This window comes from Mya arenaria, chromosome 7 (genome assembly GCF_026914265.1).
Source record: "Mya arenaria isolate MELC-2E11 chromosome 7, ASM2691426v1".
NCBI lineage: Eukaryota > Metazoa > Mollusca > Bivalvia > Myida > Myidae > Mya > Mya arenaria.
The window spans coordinates 62,787,329-62,804,218 of record NC_069128.1 but is presented as its reverse complement, the minus strand read 5'-3'; the positions used below and the strand labels follow the sequence as shown (position 1 = coordinate 62,804,218).

Genomic DNA, 16,890 nt, shown 5'->3' with positions numbered 1-16,890 from the left:
TTCTCAAGCCAGTGGGTACTCTTCTAGCCATTGGGTTCTTAAGCCAATGGGTACTCTCCTAGCATTGGGTTCTCAAGCCAATGGGTACTCTCCTAGCCATTGGGTTCTCAAGCCAGTGGGTACTCTTCTAGCATTGGGTTCTTAAGCCAATGGGTACACTCCTAGCATTGGGTTCTTAAGCCAATGGGTACTCTCCTAGCCATTGGGTTCTCAAGCCAGTGGGTACTCTTCTAGCCATTCAATTTTAACGCCAGTGGGTACTCTTCTAGCCATTGGGTTCTTAAGCAATGGGTACTCTCCTAGCCATTGGGTTCTAAAGCCAGTGGGTAGTCTTCTAGCCATTGGGTTCTTAAGCAATGGGTACTCTCCTAGCCATTGGGTTCTAAAGCCAATGGGTACACTCCTAGCATTGGGTTCTAAAGCCAATGGGTACTCTTCTAGCCATTGTGTTCTTAAGCCAATGGGTACTCTCCTAGCCATTGGGTTCTCAAGCCAATGGGTACTCTCCTAGCCATTGGGTTCTAAAGCCAATGGGTACTCTTCTAGCCATTGGGTTCTTAAGCCAATGGGTACTCTCCTAGCCATTGGGTTCTCAAGCCAATGGGTACTCTCCTAGCCATTGGGTTCTAAAGCCAATGGGTACTCTCCTAGCCATTGGGTTCTTAAGCCAATGGGTACTCTCCTAGCCATTGGGTTCTAAAGCCAATGGGTACTCTCCTAGCCATTGGGTTCTAAAGCCAATGGGTACTCTCCTAGCCATTGGGTTCTCAAGCCAATGGATACTCTCCTAGCCATTGGGTTCTAAAGCCAATGGGTACTCTCCTAGCCATTGGGTTCTAAAGCCAATGGGTACTCTCCTAGCCATTGGGTTCTAAAGCCAATGGGTACTCTCCTAGCCATTGGGTTCTAAAGCCAATGGGTACACTCATAGCAATGGGTTCTCAAGCCAGTGGATACTCGTCTAGCCATTGGGTTCTAAAGCCAATGGGTACTCTCCTAGCCATTGGGTTCTTAAGCCAATGGGTACTCTTCTAGCCATTGGGTTTTTACAGTAATAGGTACTCTCCTAGCATTGGGTTCTCAAGCCAATGGGTACACACCTAGCATTGGGTCCTTTAGTTAATGTGTACTCTCCTAGCCATTGGAGTCTTAAACAAATGGGTACTCATCTATCTACAGGGTTCTCAAGCAAGTGGGTTATTCAGCCAAATAGGTACACCACTAAGTGTTGCTCATCCCTAGCCATTTGGTTATTCAGCCAATCGGATCACCACTAGGTGTTGCTCACCCCTAGCCATCTGGTTATTCAGCCAATCGGTACACCACTAGGTGTTGCTCACCCCTAGCCATTTGGTTATTCAGCCAATCGGATCACCACTGGGTGTTGCTCAGCCCTAGCCATTTGGTTATTTCAGCCAATCGGTACACCACTGGGTGTTGCTCACCCCTAGCCATTTGGTTATTTCAGCCAATCGGTAGACCACTAGGTGTTGCTCACCCCTAGCCATTGGTTATTTCAGCCAATCGGTAGACCACTAGGTGTTGCTCACCCCTAGCCACTTGGTTATTTCAGCCAATCGGTAGTCCACTAGGTGTTGCTCACCCCTAGACATTTGGTTATTTCAGCCAATCGGTAGACCACTAGGTGTTGCTCACCCCTAGCCACTTGGTTATTTCAGCCAATCGGTAGTCCACTAGGTGTTGCTCACCCCTAGACATTTGGTTATTTCAGCCAATTGGTTCACCACTAGGTGTTGCTCATCCCTAGCCAATTGGTTATTTCAGCCAATCGGTAGACCACTAGGTGTTGCTCACCCCTAGCCATTTGGTTATTTCAGCCAATCGGTACACCACTGGGTGTTGCTCACCCCTAGCCATTTGGTTATTTCAGATAATCGGTACACCACTGGGTGTTGCTCACCCCTAGCCATTTGGTTATTTCAGCCAATCGGTAGACCACTAGGTGTTGCTCACCCCTAGCCATTTGGTTATTTCAGCCAATCGGTAGACCACTAGGTGTTGCTCACCCCTAGCCATTTGGTTATTTCAGCCAATCAGTAGACCACTAGGTGTTGCTCACCCCTAGCCATTTGGTTATTCAGCCAATCTGTAGTCCACTAGGTGTTGCTCACCCCTAGACATTTGGTTATTTCAGCCAATTGGTTCACCACTAGGTGTTGCTCATCCCTAGCCAATTGGTTATTTCAGCCAATCGGTAGACCACTAGGTGTTGCTCACCCCTAGCCATTTGGTTATTTCAGCCAATCGGTAGACCACTAGGTGTTGCTCACCCCTAGCCAATTGGTTATTTCAGCCAATAGGTAGACCACTAGGTGTTGCTCACCCCTAGCCAATTGGTTATTTCAGCCAATCAGTTCACCACTAGGAGTTGCTCACCCCTAGCCAATTGGTTATTTCAGCCAAACGGTAGACCACTAGGTGTTGCTCACCCCTAGCCAATTGGTTATTTCAGCCAATCGGTAGACCACTAGGTGTTGCTCACCCCTAGCCATTTGGTTATTTCAGCCAATCGGTAGACCACTAGGTGTTCCTCACCCCTAGACATTTGGTTATTTCAGCCAATCGGTAGACCACTAGGTGTTGCTCACCCCTAGCCATTTGGTTATTTCAGCCAATCGGTAGACCACTTGGTGTTGCTCACCCCTAGCCATTTGGTTATTTCAGCCAATCGGTAGACCACTAGGTGTTGCTCACCCCTAGCCAATTGGTTATTTCAGCCAATCGGTAGACCACTAGGTGTCGCTCACCCCTAGCCATTTGATTATTTCAGCCAATCGGTACACCACTAGGTGTTGCTCACCCCTAGCCATTTAGTTATTCAGCCAATCGGTAGTCCACTAGGTGTTGCACATCCCTAGCCATTGGTTTATTCAGCCATTTCCTACCAATTTCCACCTTTGCACGGTCAACAGTTGCTATTTTCTACCAATTTCCACCTTTGCACGGTCATCGATTGCCATTTTCTACCAAATCCGACCTTTGCCTAATGTTGCCCATTTTTACCAAATCCCACCTTGGTCAGGTCTACATTTGACCTTTTAATACCAAATTCCACCCTTGCCAGCAAAATATACCAAAAAATACTCACTTTCTCCAAGCCTTCTGTATCCTCATGGCAGCATACTGTTTCCGCCTAAAATCGTGTAGTCTTGTGTTCTCCGTCTGCTTAACGACCTGCGTCTGTTTCCGCTTCCGTAACACATGTTCTTCCTCCTCTCGAGCCTCCTTCCTTGACCTGTAAACAGGAAGTACATGTGCCTGGTTTAATAGACTGGTAGACCTTTATGTGAAACATGTTGTCTGCTTCGTAAACAGACTGAGTCATCTTAGATATTAAACATGTTAACTGCTTCATTATTGAAATATATTTTTTATCAGTCAAACAGAATTTAAAATGAAAGACTCATAAAAGTTTTTTTTACATCATACATTCATCCAAATTGTGAAGACTATTAAATTTCATTTTTAGATTTATTTTCATGTGTAAAACATAATGACTGCTCAATAAAAAGTTTTATGTTGAATAATTTATATTTTATTCATTTGGCCTTATCTTCATAGATAATATTACATGAATTAATTGTCTTCAATTACCAATTTGAAATTCAATGTCAAAAGATTGAATCCATGAATAATGCATTTAAAACTCAAAATCAATGGTATTTTCATGGTTAAATCACATCAAAATCAATTCCTTTTCAAACGACAATAAATTAACTATCTCTGTAACAAACTCTACAAAACAATATTTAAATCCTAAAACTGCACTCTCACAGATTTACTGTTTTGACAACTATTTTATTTCTTGTCTTGGAATGAGCCAATTTTTGTGTAAATATCTGCAAATCAGTGAAAAAAGACTGCTGACAAAAGATCAGATCACATATTTTCGTATTTCTGTTTAAAAATTAATGTTTATGGCTAAAAATGGTTTAAGAAAAGTGCATAAAACATTTAATTTTGAACTTTAATAATTATTAAAATCTGCGATCTGATTTTTTGTCAGCACTCTTATATCACAACATTTTCGCATAAATTGGCTCGTTCCAAGACAAAAAATAAAAAAAAGTCGTCAAAATGTTCAATCTGTGAGAGTGCAGCTTTAACAAGCTTTGTCTTAATTCAAAACTTAAGTATAAACTTAATACAAATGTAATTGAAAACTAATGTAAATGCACTCATTTCACTGAATGTATTCTAATTTTCTACAATTTGGCAAAATTATAGCAAGTAACTATGATAATGATTAATTTAGTTTAGAAGGTAAAATGGTAGTTTATTGAAGGCTGATCAATACATATCATGATAAAATGACAACAAAATGTATTGCAACGCAAAATTTAGTATGAGGCAAAGGAGACTATAGTTAAAACACAAAAGTACTACAACTTCTAAAGTATATGAATAATAGTACAATTAATTCAAAATCATTAATTATTCTTCAAATATCAATCAGGGTTACATTTACATTGATGTATTCAGAACACTTAAACATCACATCTGTTTTCTATGAATACTATGAAATTCAGTTTTGTTACACGTTACAGTTTACTGGCTCAACAAGGTTAATTAAATCTTCTTAATAAGGATTAAAATGACTTAAAAATCTGATATAATATTAAACATGTATGGTGACATGCAACAACAATAGAAGTATATATTCAACCCCTAGCCCTACAAAGTCCTAAAATATATCTATAAAAAGATAAACAAGGTCAAGCTCCGCTTGGACCGAATGCCAACAAAGTATCTTGTATTTCAGTGAAAAGGGACTATTGACTCAATAAAAAATATTTACACTTTAGCTTCCTTTATTTAAATGAACTGCCTTTCAGTAGATGTGATTATCATCTGATGAACGCAACATCTTCGGGTATGTTTGGATTGTGAGTCACTGCATAGCAATCAACATGAACTTTTTTTTTAAAGTTCATTTCGTTATTGTTTCTTTTATTGTCAACAGCCCCCAAAAAACTTAAATCAACATTTTAAAAAGTGGACTCCACACACTTTATCCAGCCCAACTGCCTTCATACACTGCTAATGAAATCAAACCCGCAATTCATTCTTTAATTAAAGATGTGAAAGACAATACCACATATTCTAGTCTTCACAAAAATGAAGAGCTAATATAAACTATTTAAGAAATATTACACACCACTGAGGGTCATATGACATTATAAGGACTGGCCGGTCCTTATAATGTCATATGGCCTGAAGTGGTGTGTAATATTTCTTAAATAGTTTATATTAGCTCTTCATTTTTGTGAAGATTAGAATATATAATACCGAACACTCTTTTACCATATAATAATTTTAAAGCGCCTTTGATGTGTTTTATTGAACAAATCTAAATGTTTACTTGCGGAAAAAATGATGTTGTGAAAATTGCAAGTAGCACTCACCTGTTTTATCACATCAGTTTGCCATATTATATGACGTTTGCGGTCCATATTATATTTTTGGCGAGGTCCGGACCGCCCCAAAACATAATATGGACCGATGACGTCATAAAAACTGGATTTTTATTAAAATACATTCAATTTGATATACGGACTGATCAACTTTATAAAAACAAAGATGGGGCACATTTATGTAAGGTATAATATTTAGTAATAGCCCTAGGGTCAAAATCGCCAATTTGTCCCTAAGTATTTTTTAAAAAGATAATTACGTGATCATCATCTTCAAATTATGCATCATGCTTTCAAGAATTTCATCTGGTTCATTAAATTAAAAAGTTCTGATGAACAATTTGGTTTCAAAGATTTTGAATTGGGCAGTGTTATTTATTTTCTCATGAATTTAAATACTGAAATTTCAGGAGCATAGAATTGTACACAAAATTTAAATATTTTAAATTATGCATTTGTTTACAAAATTAATCATTTATTCACTTATCAAACTTCCCCAAAACAAGGGCAGTAACTCACACAAAATATATTACAGGTTCATATTTTATGAGACATGTTTTATACTGTTTCAGCAGAATTCCTTGCCAAATTTGTGCTAATATTTTTTTATATATAGCCTTAATAAAAAAATATGTATTTTTCAACCAAGATATTGATCAATTCTCAGTTGTCAATATAAAATTTGCTACCTCGTTATATTTCTTTTAAAATGTTCAATGAAAATATATCAAGACTTTAGTACCCGGTAAGTCTCTCCATAGTTGTAGTTCTGCGCACATGTTTTATATATCCAGGCTTCGTATTGGGGCCCTCAGTGGGTTCTACATATCCATGTTTTTTGCGGGGCTCCATTTTTCTCTGCCCGGATTTAACCAAGGGAGGACTCATAAATTCTGTTCCAGGCATTTTTTAAGTTCCATTCAAGTATACTTCTAATCCAGATTTAACAAGTATTAATCCGAATCAAATGTTTCACCAAGCCTCTTCAATTTGATTATATTTCATTCAGTTATTATTTAATATCACGTATCAGTCAAAATGGAAACCATTTTCTATCACATCTGGAAGAAATCCATAAAAAAATTACATCCGCTAAAACTAAAAAAAAAAATTTGCATATAATTGTATGCAAATCAAATTTCAGTCTAACTCTTCCAAGTCACATTTTTATAAAGCAGTTTTCGGTGAGAACATTTAGAGTAAAGAAAGCTCTTTATCACGATATCGATGAAGAATTACCCCAAAACTTCAACAAAACCTCGAGACCCCTTAAGCCACAAAATAATATAAAATCAATGTGAGTGATAATCTATCTCTTTAACGTTGACAAAATATTGACAGACAAAATTACGGGAAAATGCTTAAAGGTTGTTGATGATCGAAATTCGATCTCGACATCATTTCATATTACTCAGGTTTTATGATAAGCTGTGACTGCAATTATTAATTAGTTTATTTGGTGTCGCCCAACCAACTCATAAAATTTAAACCACGATATAGTGTTTCAGTTTCTTCAATGCTCATAAAAGAAATTTCGCAGATTTTTATTTATTGAATAAATAGAGGATAATTGTTTGTGTCAATGTGTGATCATTATATATTTCACAGAGTGAGCACCAAAAAAAGATATACTTTACAAGTGGCAAAGCCATCATGGTGAAATATTCATTTTTGGTGGTCATGAGTGCTATCTTACACTGAAACAAACAATTTTTCTTTTTATTATATGCCTACATTAAGGTTAAAAGTAATTTAATTACACTTTTTTTAGAAAAACTGCTAATTTTTGTTTCAAAACTGCTTAATCCAAGGAACACATAAAATTTCAACTTAAAACTTTCCACATTGATATTTTCAAATAATTCCAAAAAAAAATCTACCACAGATATTTAGCACACACACATTGTTACTAATGATTTGAAATAAACAACTTTGTGTATCGCGCAATAATCCAAATCCATTCCATGATTGAAGCTATGAAGTTGTTAATCACCGCTAATCGTATTTAACTTAACAATAAACACTGGATTAAGACTTTTAGCAGGATTAAACCAATGCATGATCCAAGAAGCATTTTACTTTTAAGTTTTCTCTTTTTATCCAAGTCAATTCAATACTGCACTAACTTTAAATTAGAACTATTACGAGTTAAGGCATTATTCCCCTAACAAAAATTCAAATGTACTTCTCGTATTTTACTATGTATTTAGCAAGGCAAACATAAAAGATTTGATTTCGGTACAATACCATATTTTCTAAATACACACACTTATGTATCAAATTAAGTATTTAAACAGCTTTTTGAAATCATAATGATCTGTTGAAGGTTAAATTTAACCATAGAAAGACCAAAAGGGAGATTTGACTGTAGGCCATTGTCACTTATATCCATTTAATCTCATAATTAGCATCGGTTAGAAAAAAACTTACCAACAATTTCGCAATTTATGAATAATTACTATGAATAACAGTATTAATTTTATCTATGCCATTTATTATACTCTGATATTTAAAATGAAATACTTCTGAACAGTTTAAACTAGAAGCGCCGCAATGCGACGAAACCAGGTTTTTGTTCTGGGCAATCAGAAATTATAGCCAATTAATTTGTTGTATGACTTTATCTTTACTTTTATCAAAAAGAGACGTAACTGAAAATTACCCAAGCTAGCTCTTCACATAAGCTACCTTCGCTCTAAGTTTTATCAATATCTATCAATGCTAACTAAAGTTATTGGGCAGAAACCATTTTTCTATATTTTGTAACAGTGACCTTGACCCCACCCCCCTCAAAAGAAATTCCAAGCTTGCTCTTCACATAAGCTACTAGTACCTACACACAAAATTTCGGCAATATCTATCAATCCTAACTTAAGTTATTGGGCAGAAACCATTTTTTCTATTTTTAGTGACCTTGACCTTAGCTCCACCCCCCTCAAAAGCAATCCCAAGCTAGCTCTGTACATAAGCTACCTACACACCAAGTTTTACCAATATCTATCAATGCTAACTAAAGTTATTGGGCGGACACCATTTTAAATTTTTAGTAACAGTGACCTTGACCTTAGCCCCACCCCCCTCAAAAGCAATCCCAAGCTAGCTCTTTACATAAGCTACCCACACACCATGTTTAATCAATATCTATCAATGCTATCAAAAGTTATTTGGCAAAAAACATTTTTCTATTTCAAGTAACAGTGACATTGACCGTAGCCCCTCCCCACTCAAAAGCAAGCTCTTCACATGCTACCTACACACCAAGTTTCATCAATATCTGTCAATGCTAACTAAAGTTATTGGGCAGAAACCATTTTTCTATTTTAAGTTACAGTGACCTTAACCATTTTTCTATTCTAAGTAATAGTGACCTTGACCTTAGCCCCTCCCCACTCAAAAGCAATCCCAAGCTAGCTCTTCACATAAGCAACTTACACACCAAGTTTCATCAATATCGGTCAATGCTAACTTAAGTTATTGGGCAGAAACCATTTTTCTATTCTAAGTAACAGTGACCTTGACTTTAGCCCCTCCCCCCTCAATAGCAATCCCAAGCTAGCTCTTCACATAAGCTACCTACACACCAACCTTCATCAATATCTATCAATCCTAACTAAAGTTATTGGGCAGAAACCATTTTTCTATTTTTAGTAACAGGCGACCTTGACCTTAGCCCCACTTCCCTCAAAAGCAATCCCAAGCTAGCTCTTCACATAAGCTACCTACACACCAAGTTTCATCAATATCTGTCAATGCTAACTAAAGTTATTGGGCAGAAACCATTTTTCTATTTTAAGTAACAGTGACCTTGACCATTTTTCTATTTTAAGTAATAGTGACCTTGACCTTAGCCCCTCCCCACTCAAAAGCAATCCCAAGATAGCTCTTCACATAAGCAACTAACACACCAAGTTTCATCAATATCTATCAATGCTAACTAAAGTTATTGGGCAGAAACCATTTTTCTATTTTTAGTAACAGTGACCTTGACCTTAGCCCCACCCCCCTCAAAAGCAATCCCAAGCTAGCTCTTCCCATAAGCTACCTACAAACCAAATTTCATCAATATCTATCATTGCTAACTAAAGTTATTGAACAGAAACCAATGTTTGACGGCCGCCCGCCCGCCAGCCCGCCCGAAGCCCACCCGCCTGCCCAACGACAACCTCATTCTAATAACCCAGTTTTCGTTGAAAACCTGATTAAAAATGTGCAAGTTTAAAGCTGCACTCTCACAAATTGATAGTTTTTACCTTTTTTTATTTCTTTTGTCTCAGAATCAGCTCATTTTGGCATCCCTGCCTTCAATTCAGTCATATAAGATAACTCAATCACAATAGAACAGATCTAAATTGTTTGGTAATCTGCCGAAAACTTCATTTCCCGTAAGTTGTTAATAACACTAATTTAGCCCAAAACATTAATTCTCGAACGTAAATATGAAAACTGCGATCTGCTCTTTTGTCAGCAGTCATATATCACTCAGGTTTCCAGAAATTTACGCAGAAATTCCGATTCAGTGATTTCCCTTGGAGAGCGTTGTGGTTTTATTATGTAGAGGGAAGTATGTGCTCTTGAAGAGCGTTGTGGTTTTATTATGTAGAGGGAAGTATGTGCCCTTGGAGAGCGTTGTGGTTTTATTATGTAGAGGGAAGTATGTGCTCTTGAAGAGCGTTGTGGTTTTATTATGTAGAGGGAAGTATGTGCTCTTGGAGAGCGTTGTGGTTTTATTATGCAGAGGGAAGTATGTGCTCTTGAAGAGCATTGTGGTTTTATTATGTAGAGGGAAGTATGTGCTCTTGAAGAGCGTTGTGGTTTTATTATGTAGAGGGAAGTATGTGCTCTTGAAGAGCGTTGTGGTTTTATTATGTAGAGGGAAGTATGTGCTCTTGAAGAGCGTTGTGGTTTTATTATGTAGAGGGAATTATGTGCTCTTGAAGAGCGTTGTGGTTTTATTATGTAGAGGGAAGTATGTGCTCTTGGAGAGCGTTGTGGTTTTATTATGTAGAGGGAAGTATGTGCTCTTGGAGAGCGTTGTGGTTTTATTATGCAGAGGGAAGTATGTGCTCTTGAAGAGCATTGTGGTTTTATTATGTAGAGGGAAGTATGTGCTCTTGAAGAGCGTTGTGGTTTTATTATGTAGAGGGAAGTATGTGCTCTTGAAGAGCGTTGTGGTTTTATTATGTAGAGGGAAGTATGTGCTCTTGAAGAGCGTTGTGGTTTTATTATGTAGAGGGAAGTATGTGCTCTTGAAGAGCGTTGTGGTTTTATTATGTAGAGGGAAGTATGTGCTCTTGAAGAGCGTTGTGGTTTTATTATGTAGAGGGAAGTATGTGCTGCCTGGTGCAGAGGGAAGTATGTGCTGCCTGGTGCAGAGGGAAGTATGTGCTGCCTGGTGCAGAGGGAAGTATGTGCTGCCTGGTGTAGAGGTAAGTATGTGCTGCCTGGTGCAGAGGGAAGTATGTGCTGCCTGGTGTAGAGGGAAGTATGTGCTGCCTGGTGCAGAGGGAAGTATGTGCTGCCTGGTGTAGAGGGAAGTATGTGCTGCCTGGTGTAGAGGTAAGTATGTGCTGCCTGGTGTAGAGGGAAGTATGTGCTGCCTGGTGTAGAGGGAAGTATGTGCTGCCTGGTGCAGAGGGAAGTATGTGCTGCCTGGTGTAGAGGGAAGTATGTGCTGCCTGGTGCAGAGGGAAGTATGTGCTGCCTGGTGTAGAGGTAAGTATGTGCTGCCTGGTGCAGAGGGAAGTATGTGCTGCCTGGTGTAGAGGGAAGTATGTGCTGCCTGGTGCAGAGGGAAGTATGTGCTGCCTGGTGCAGAGGGAAGTATGTGCTGCCTGGTGTTTATAGTCAATCACATTCTGAGTTTAGGACAGGGTTATTTCAATAAGTTTCAGTTGAGCCATCTCAAAAATGTAAGTAACCGACCAGAAACTACTTCATCTCCATAGAAATTCAGGGTTCTCAATAAGTTTCGGTTGAACCATCTCAAATAGTAAAGTAACCGACCAGCTTTTACTTATTCTACTTAAAATTAATTTAGTTTTCCAAATGTGAACATGCCTTATTGAAAACATTGGAAATTACTTTTTTTCAAACTTATAACAGCTGGCCCAATTGCCATTTGAACTATCCATTTAGGCCAGCAGCTGTGTTTTTTTTATTGAAATCAGTTAGGATAGAGCATACCATGTTAAGTAAAATACATGCACATTGACAATGTTCCAGTAGACATTAACAATCACTGTTACACTTTATGCAATGAACCCATGGCGTACACTTCACAAAATCACATAAGGTCGTAAAATACACTTAAAAGTATTTAATGTTATCTGCAGTTCTATTTTGTAAAGCACATATTTGCTGCCATGTCATGAATAATCACTTGAATAATTTAAGGGGGGCACACACTGGGTGCACATTTATAATTATTTAGTTATGCCCCTTGTTTGACTGAGAACAAAAACAATAGACGAGCATTGTTATTTGCTTTGTGATGCGTCTGTTACCAAATTATTTTCCTTTTCATGTTTCAGAGTGAGATAAGGGAAGTCAATCTAGTTTAGAGCTACACTACTTTACAATTCAGGTTGTCTCCCTTCTATATATACTTATGGGGTGCATATAAGGCCAAGGAAATATTTATATGCCACGTGGCACCATATAATACCCATCAAACTTACTTGACAAGCACTTAAAGCCTGCAAGAACCGATTCCTGGTACTGAAAAGGAGCATAATGACCCAATATGATTTAAAAGATATATTTTAAAGCTGCACTCCTACAGATTGACCATTTCGACAACATTATTTATTTTTTTCTTAGAATAATTCAATCTTGGCGTAAATATCTGAAAACCAGTGAAATAAGACTGGTGACAAAAGATTAGGCCGCAGTTTTTAAAATTGTTTTGTGGCTAAAAGTGTTACTAAAGCTTAAAGAAAATTGAGTGTTTTGGCATAAAACATCAATTTTAGAACGTAAAAATGATAAACTGCAATCTGATTCGTAGTCAGCAGTCTTATATCACTGGTTTTCAGACATTTACGCAAAATGGACTCATTCTAAGACAAAAAATGTGAGAGTGCAGCTTTAAATCCAAGAAGGTGTATACATAGTAGGCAGATACTCAAAATTTGGCATTCAGTATGTGGACATGTAAAAGATTTCCAATAATATTTGCAACTCAGGATTCGGATGGATATTGACGGAATTTCAGTTTACAATGGGGGAGGGGGAGAGAACTGCAGTTACACCCTCCTATATAGCAAGGAAGATTTATTCGCCAATATAATAACAACACCCATCCAACTTACTTGACACGTTGCTGGTATGTACTGACCATCTTTCGCATATTATTTTTTACTTTGCCCTCCAACTCCCAAATACTTCTCAGAGTTATCTCCCTTCTTCTCCTGTGTTCCATTAATATTCTATTTTTAGTAATATCACTAAATTTTGTAATGTTACTTTATTAAGAGACTAAATGCTCTTTAGTATTATGTTTGACCATCTATGAGCATGATAAATTGTCTATCGAATACTTAATTTCCTTATTAGACTTTTTAAATCATACAATTTCATTTTTTCAAAAACATCTCTTTCAATAAAATTGACAACAAGATAATTTTTTAAAACAATAACAGTTACTTTAATACATGAATTACTGACATCAAAAAAGATCCTTCTAAACAGAGGTTGCCAAACTTTCTAAACTCAAATATTAATATGCACAGCTTTTGAACAGTCTGCATAAGTTGGACAGAATTTACCATAAAACCGGCATTACATAATTATTTCTCCCACCTCAGATAAGTAGATCCATTAATTTAACCATGCTAGAAATTCTTATCTTGCCCACGGGCGAAGATAAAATGCACGTATGGAACTTCTATTAATGGTCACCACATTAAAATTACCTCCCTTGTTGAAGACTGTCGTCTGTAGCGCATCATGGAAACATTGTCTGGTGGCAATATTTAGAACGCGAGTTAATTATTTCTTGCTTCAAATGTCACCAAAAAGCAGTTTTCATGCACCTTTCAAGAAATAATGCTTAACTCTTCTTAGAACTATTTAAAGACCGATCAGACCATTAACACACTCTGAATCACTGCGCGAATATCCATGACAACCACGAATTATTGCATATCCGTACGCAATTATTTTCACTAAGTACAAAAGAGTTCTGGCAAAAAAATACATTTTTACTTAATTTTGTTTAACTGAGGTGGGAGAAAAAGCATCTACCGCTCGGTAAACCTCGTTTCTGCAAAACACCCTACGCTCGGGTCGGAATGAACCTATCTTACACTCTCGGCCATGGAAGATACTTATAGTCTTGCACATAGCAACACGAACCACAATGTTGTTAGATTGAACTATAATGTCCTCATGGAATAACTGCAATAATTTTCCATTCACTGTCTCTGTTTAAATTAGATGCGTGTATCTTAAGCAATATGATAATCAAGAATTGAGATTCAGTGTGTTGTACACAATGATAACAATTTTATGTACCGTAACATAAATTTGACAAAAACAATTCTTGCAATTGTATCATCTTGTTTCTAGTCCCTTGAAAGAGCCTGTCACACTGAGCACAAACTTGGGAATTTAAGGGGATTGATACTAGTTGGCAGCTCAACAGTATCACATAACTAAGAGTACATTGTCGGGACATCATCAGACATCAGCAAAAACATAATTAAGCCATGGCAGGTGGGATTATGATTAATTTACATGCTCAAAAATTCCGAAGTGAGCAAAGGGATTGAAATGGAAGTGCTTTGTTTATGTCGGAAGAGCACCAGGATCCCCCCGTAATTAACCGGCGGCTCTCCGGTGGCCTCAATGTGTACTGTACTGGTATACATTTGAACATGCTCAACAGTTTCTGCCAATGCACAACGGCGACTAAATTACCAATCTGTATAAATATGGGAGAGGTAACAGCGATACTGCTATGGCAATTATTATTTTTCAAGTGCTTTTTCAATGGATTTCTGCCGATTTTATCACCATTGTTAATTGAGTGAGCCGGTTTAGTCCTGACAAAGTACATTGGTATAATGTGTGACACTGAGGCCCTTAAAGAACTAACCCCCCCCCCCCCCCCCCCCCCTGACCTCAACATACCTGGCAAACTGTCTGTGTGAATTAACAACCTTCTGTACTTGCATGATGTTCCCGGCTACATTCCGGAAACTTTTCTTCCCTTTCACACGCCCCGCCGCAGACATTGGTATTTCAGGCTTTGGAGGGACATTTTTAACGTTACGGGAGGTATTTACCATCCCTCCTCCTGGTTTTACATCCATGACAACAATTTTGTGAGAAGTTTCAAGAAAATGAATGTTAATGTTACACTGCTATGATCATGAAGTCAATTAGCTCACATTTTTAACACTTTTTTTCAACATCAGCATGATTTATTCTCAACTCAATCATTTATCAAAGCAGTTAATCATTTTATTTAGACTTTATAATTTTATTATAACAATTTGATCAGGTGTTCTGTTTACTTTCCGTCCAAAATTTTACAAAAGTTTCACAGTTTGAACGAAGATATTTCACAAAGACCATGTATGTTTATACCATATAGCATTTGGTCTGATTTTCATTTTAAATTAGATTGACAAACTCAGTCATATCCGTGCACTGTATATTTACTCGGTTATTACATTAAATACATCTTGTTCACAGCAGAACAAGTCAATTTAATGCAGTACACTATAAGTTCACTATCAAGCACTAAATATTTTTTCAATTCAAGTCACCATTAAAATATTTCGCATAATCCTTTCAGCGTTTCCATAATACTTTCTAATAATGTGATAGATGACAATGTTTTTTTACAGAACTGAAGGGTCTTTTAAAAAGCATGTTGCATTCAAAAAGGATATTTTTATCTTATTTGCGGACAAATTGAGCACAAATCCAGTCGCATTTGTATACAGCCGTTTTCAAATAACGAAAGAAATGTACCCACTTCAAACTTAAGTTTGAGAATACTTAAAAAGCGTTACTTATATTTTTTCTTTAATATACAGCACTTAATAATCCTTAAAAATGTTTATTGTAAAGCTTGTTTGTATAAAAGATTATATAATCCAATCAGAAATGAAAATAAAGATTTCTTAAATTCATGTATAACAAACATTCAATAATGCTTTCAACTTGTTTGATATTTTCTTTGATAATTTCTCTTGAGAATAAAATAAAGATTAAATCATTACTGAATGCATTGTAAAAATGTAATAAGACTAGCGCAATAATTTTTCCCGTGGGCATTCATTAGAAATACAATAGTTCATTTGTCTGTTTATACAATAAATAATCAGTGTGAAATTCAAAGTCCATAAAATCATAAAACACAATGGCAATATCACAATATTTTGTTTCACAGAGCCGAGTTCTTTCTTTCAACATGTGAAATACAATCATGTATTATGGTTTTTCTGTTCAAAATCTATCAATGCCCCAAGTTATTAAAACATTATTGCCTTTTTGTGCGGTTTATAAGGTGAAAGTAAAAGAGATATGTATCTAGCAATTACTTCATTTCATGGGGTTGTCACCAACTTGTTAGAGAAATTAAATTTATAGAATTTAAAGAACCATTTTTTAGTTCTATTATTTGTAACTGAATAATGATCGTAAAGAAGTCACTAACAGAACTCTAGCATTCCTTTATAAAACTGAAAAATAAGTTATTTTTGTTTCACTTAACAATTTAGGGGACATTATCCAGGCATAGCCCAGCGTCAACTTTATTGTTAAAGGCCTAGTTTAAGGAACGTTTGGCATGATAATCCCTTGCTGTGCATCTCCGGCTAATTGCACTGGTGTCACATTAGGGGCCAATTTCCTGTTTATTCGTTTATTGGCTCAATGCCATTTAGGGCCCATTTCTATAATAAAACTTCTAAAACTGCACAGTAGGATACTCAGATCAGAGATCTGATAACAGGGATCAAGGCAAGTAGATGAAGATCAATAAATAGAGGTTGTGTACTATACACAGTTGTTGTTGTTGTTGTTTTTGGGGGAGGGGGGGGGGGGGCACTTATAGAAGGCTTAAACTAGGCCTTTAAACACTCAATACCAAAAACACACACTAATTTCCTTGGTGTTGGTGCAAATGTCACTATATAAGCCAGTGTGCATGTGACTTCAATATATAATATTAACCTACTTAATGAAGCCAATTTATGACTAAGTACAATTTAGCCTGTCATTATTATCCAAAGCCTTCTTAATTATTAAATCTGAATCCATCAAGCAATTCCTTTGGTGGACATGATCTTAAACACTACCTGTAAATATTAAAAAGGATTAACATCAATTCTTTTTAAATAGGACATTTTTTTTTTACAGATTTTTAATCACACCATTTTTTTTATCAAGTTTAAAAGGGGACATAACTTGATTAACAGGCTGTGGTTAGTAATGCACCAGT

General features: G+C 36.8%; 1 protein-coding gene across 5 annotated transcripts in view; it reads right to left on the bottom strand.

Annotated features, from left to right (window-relative positions):
* Window positions 1–16,890, bottom strand: part of LOC128240286 (inversin-like) — a 59,219-nt gene that overhangs the window by 18,233 nt on the left and 24,096 nt on the right. For all 5 annotated transcript variants that reach the window (XM_052956873.1, XM_052956871.1, XM_052956870.1 and 2 more), the window contains exon 19: window positions 3,110–3,256. In XM_052956873.1, the coding sequence (XP_052812833.1) occupies window positions 3,110–3,256 (147 nt within the window). The remainder of the gene's footprint in view (window positions 1–3,109; window positions 3,257–16,890) is intronic.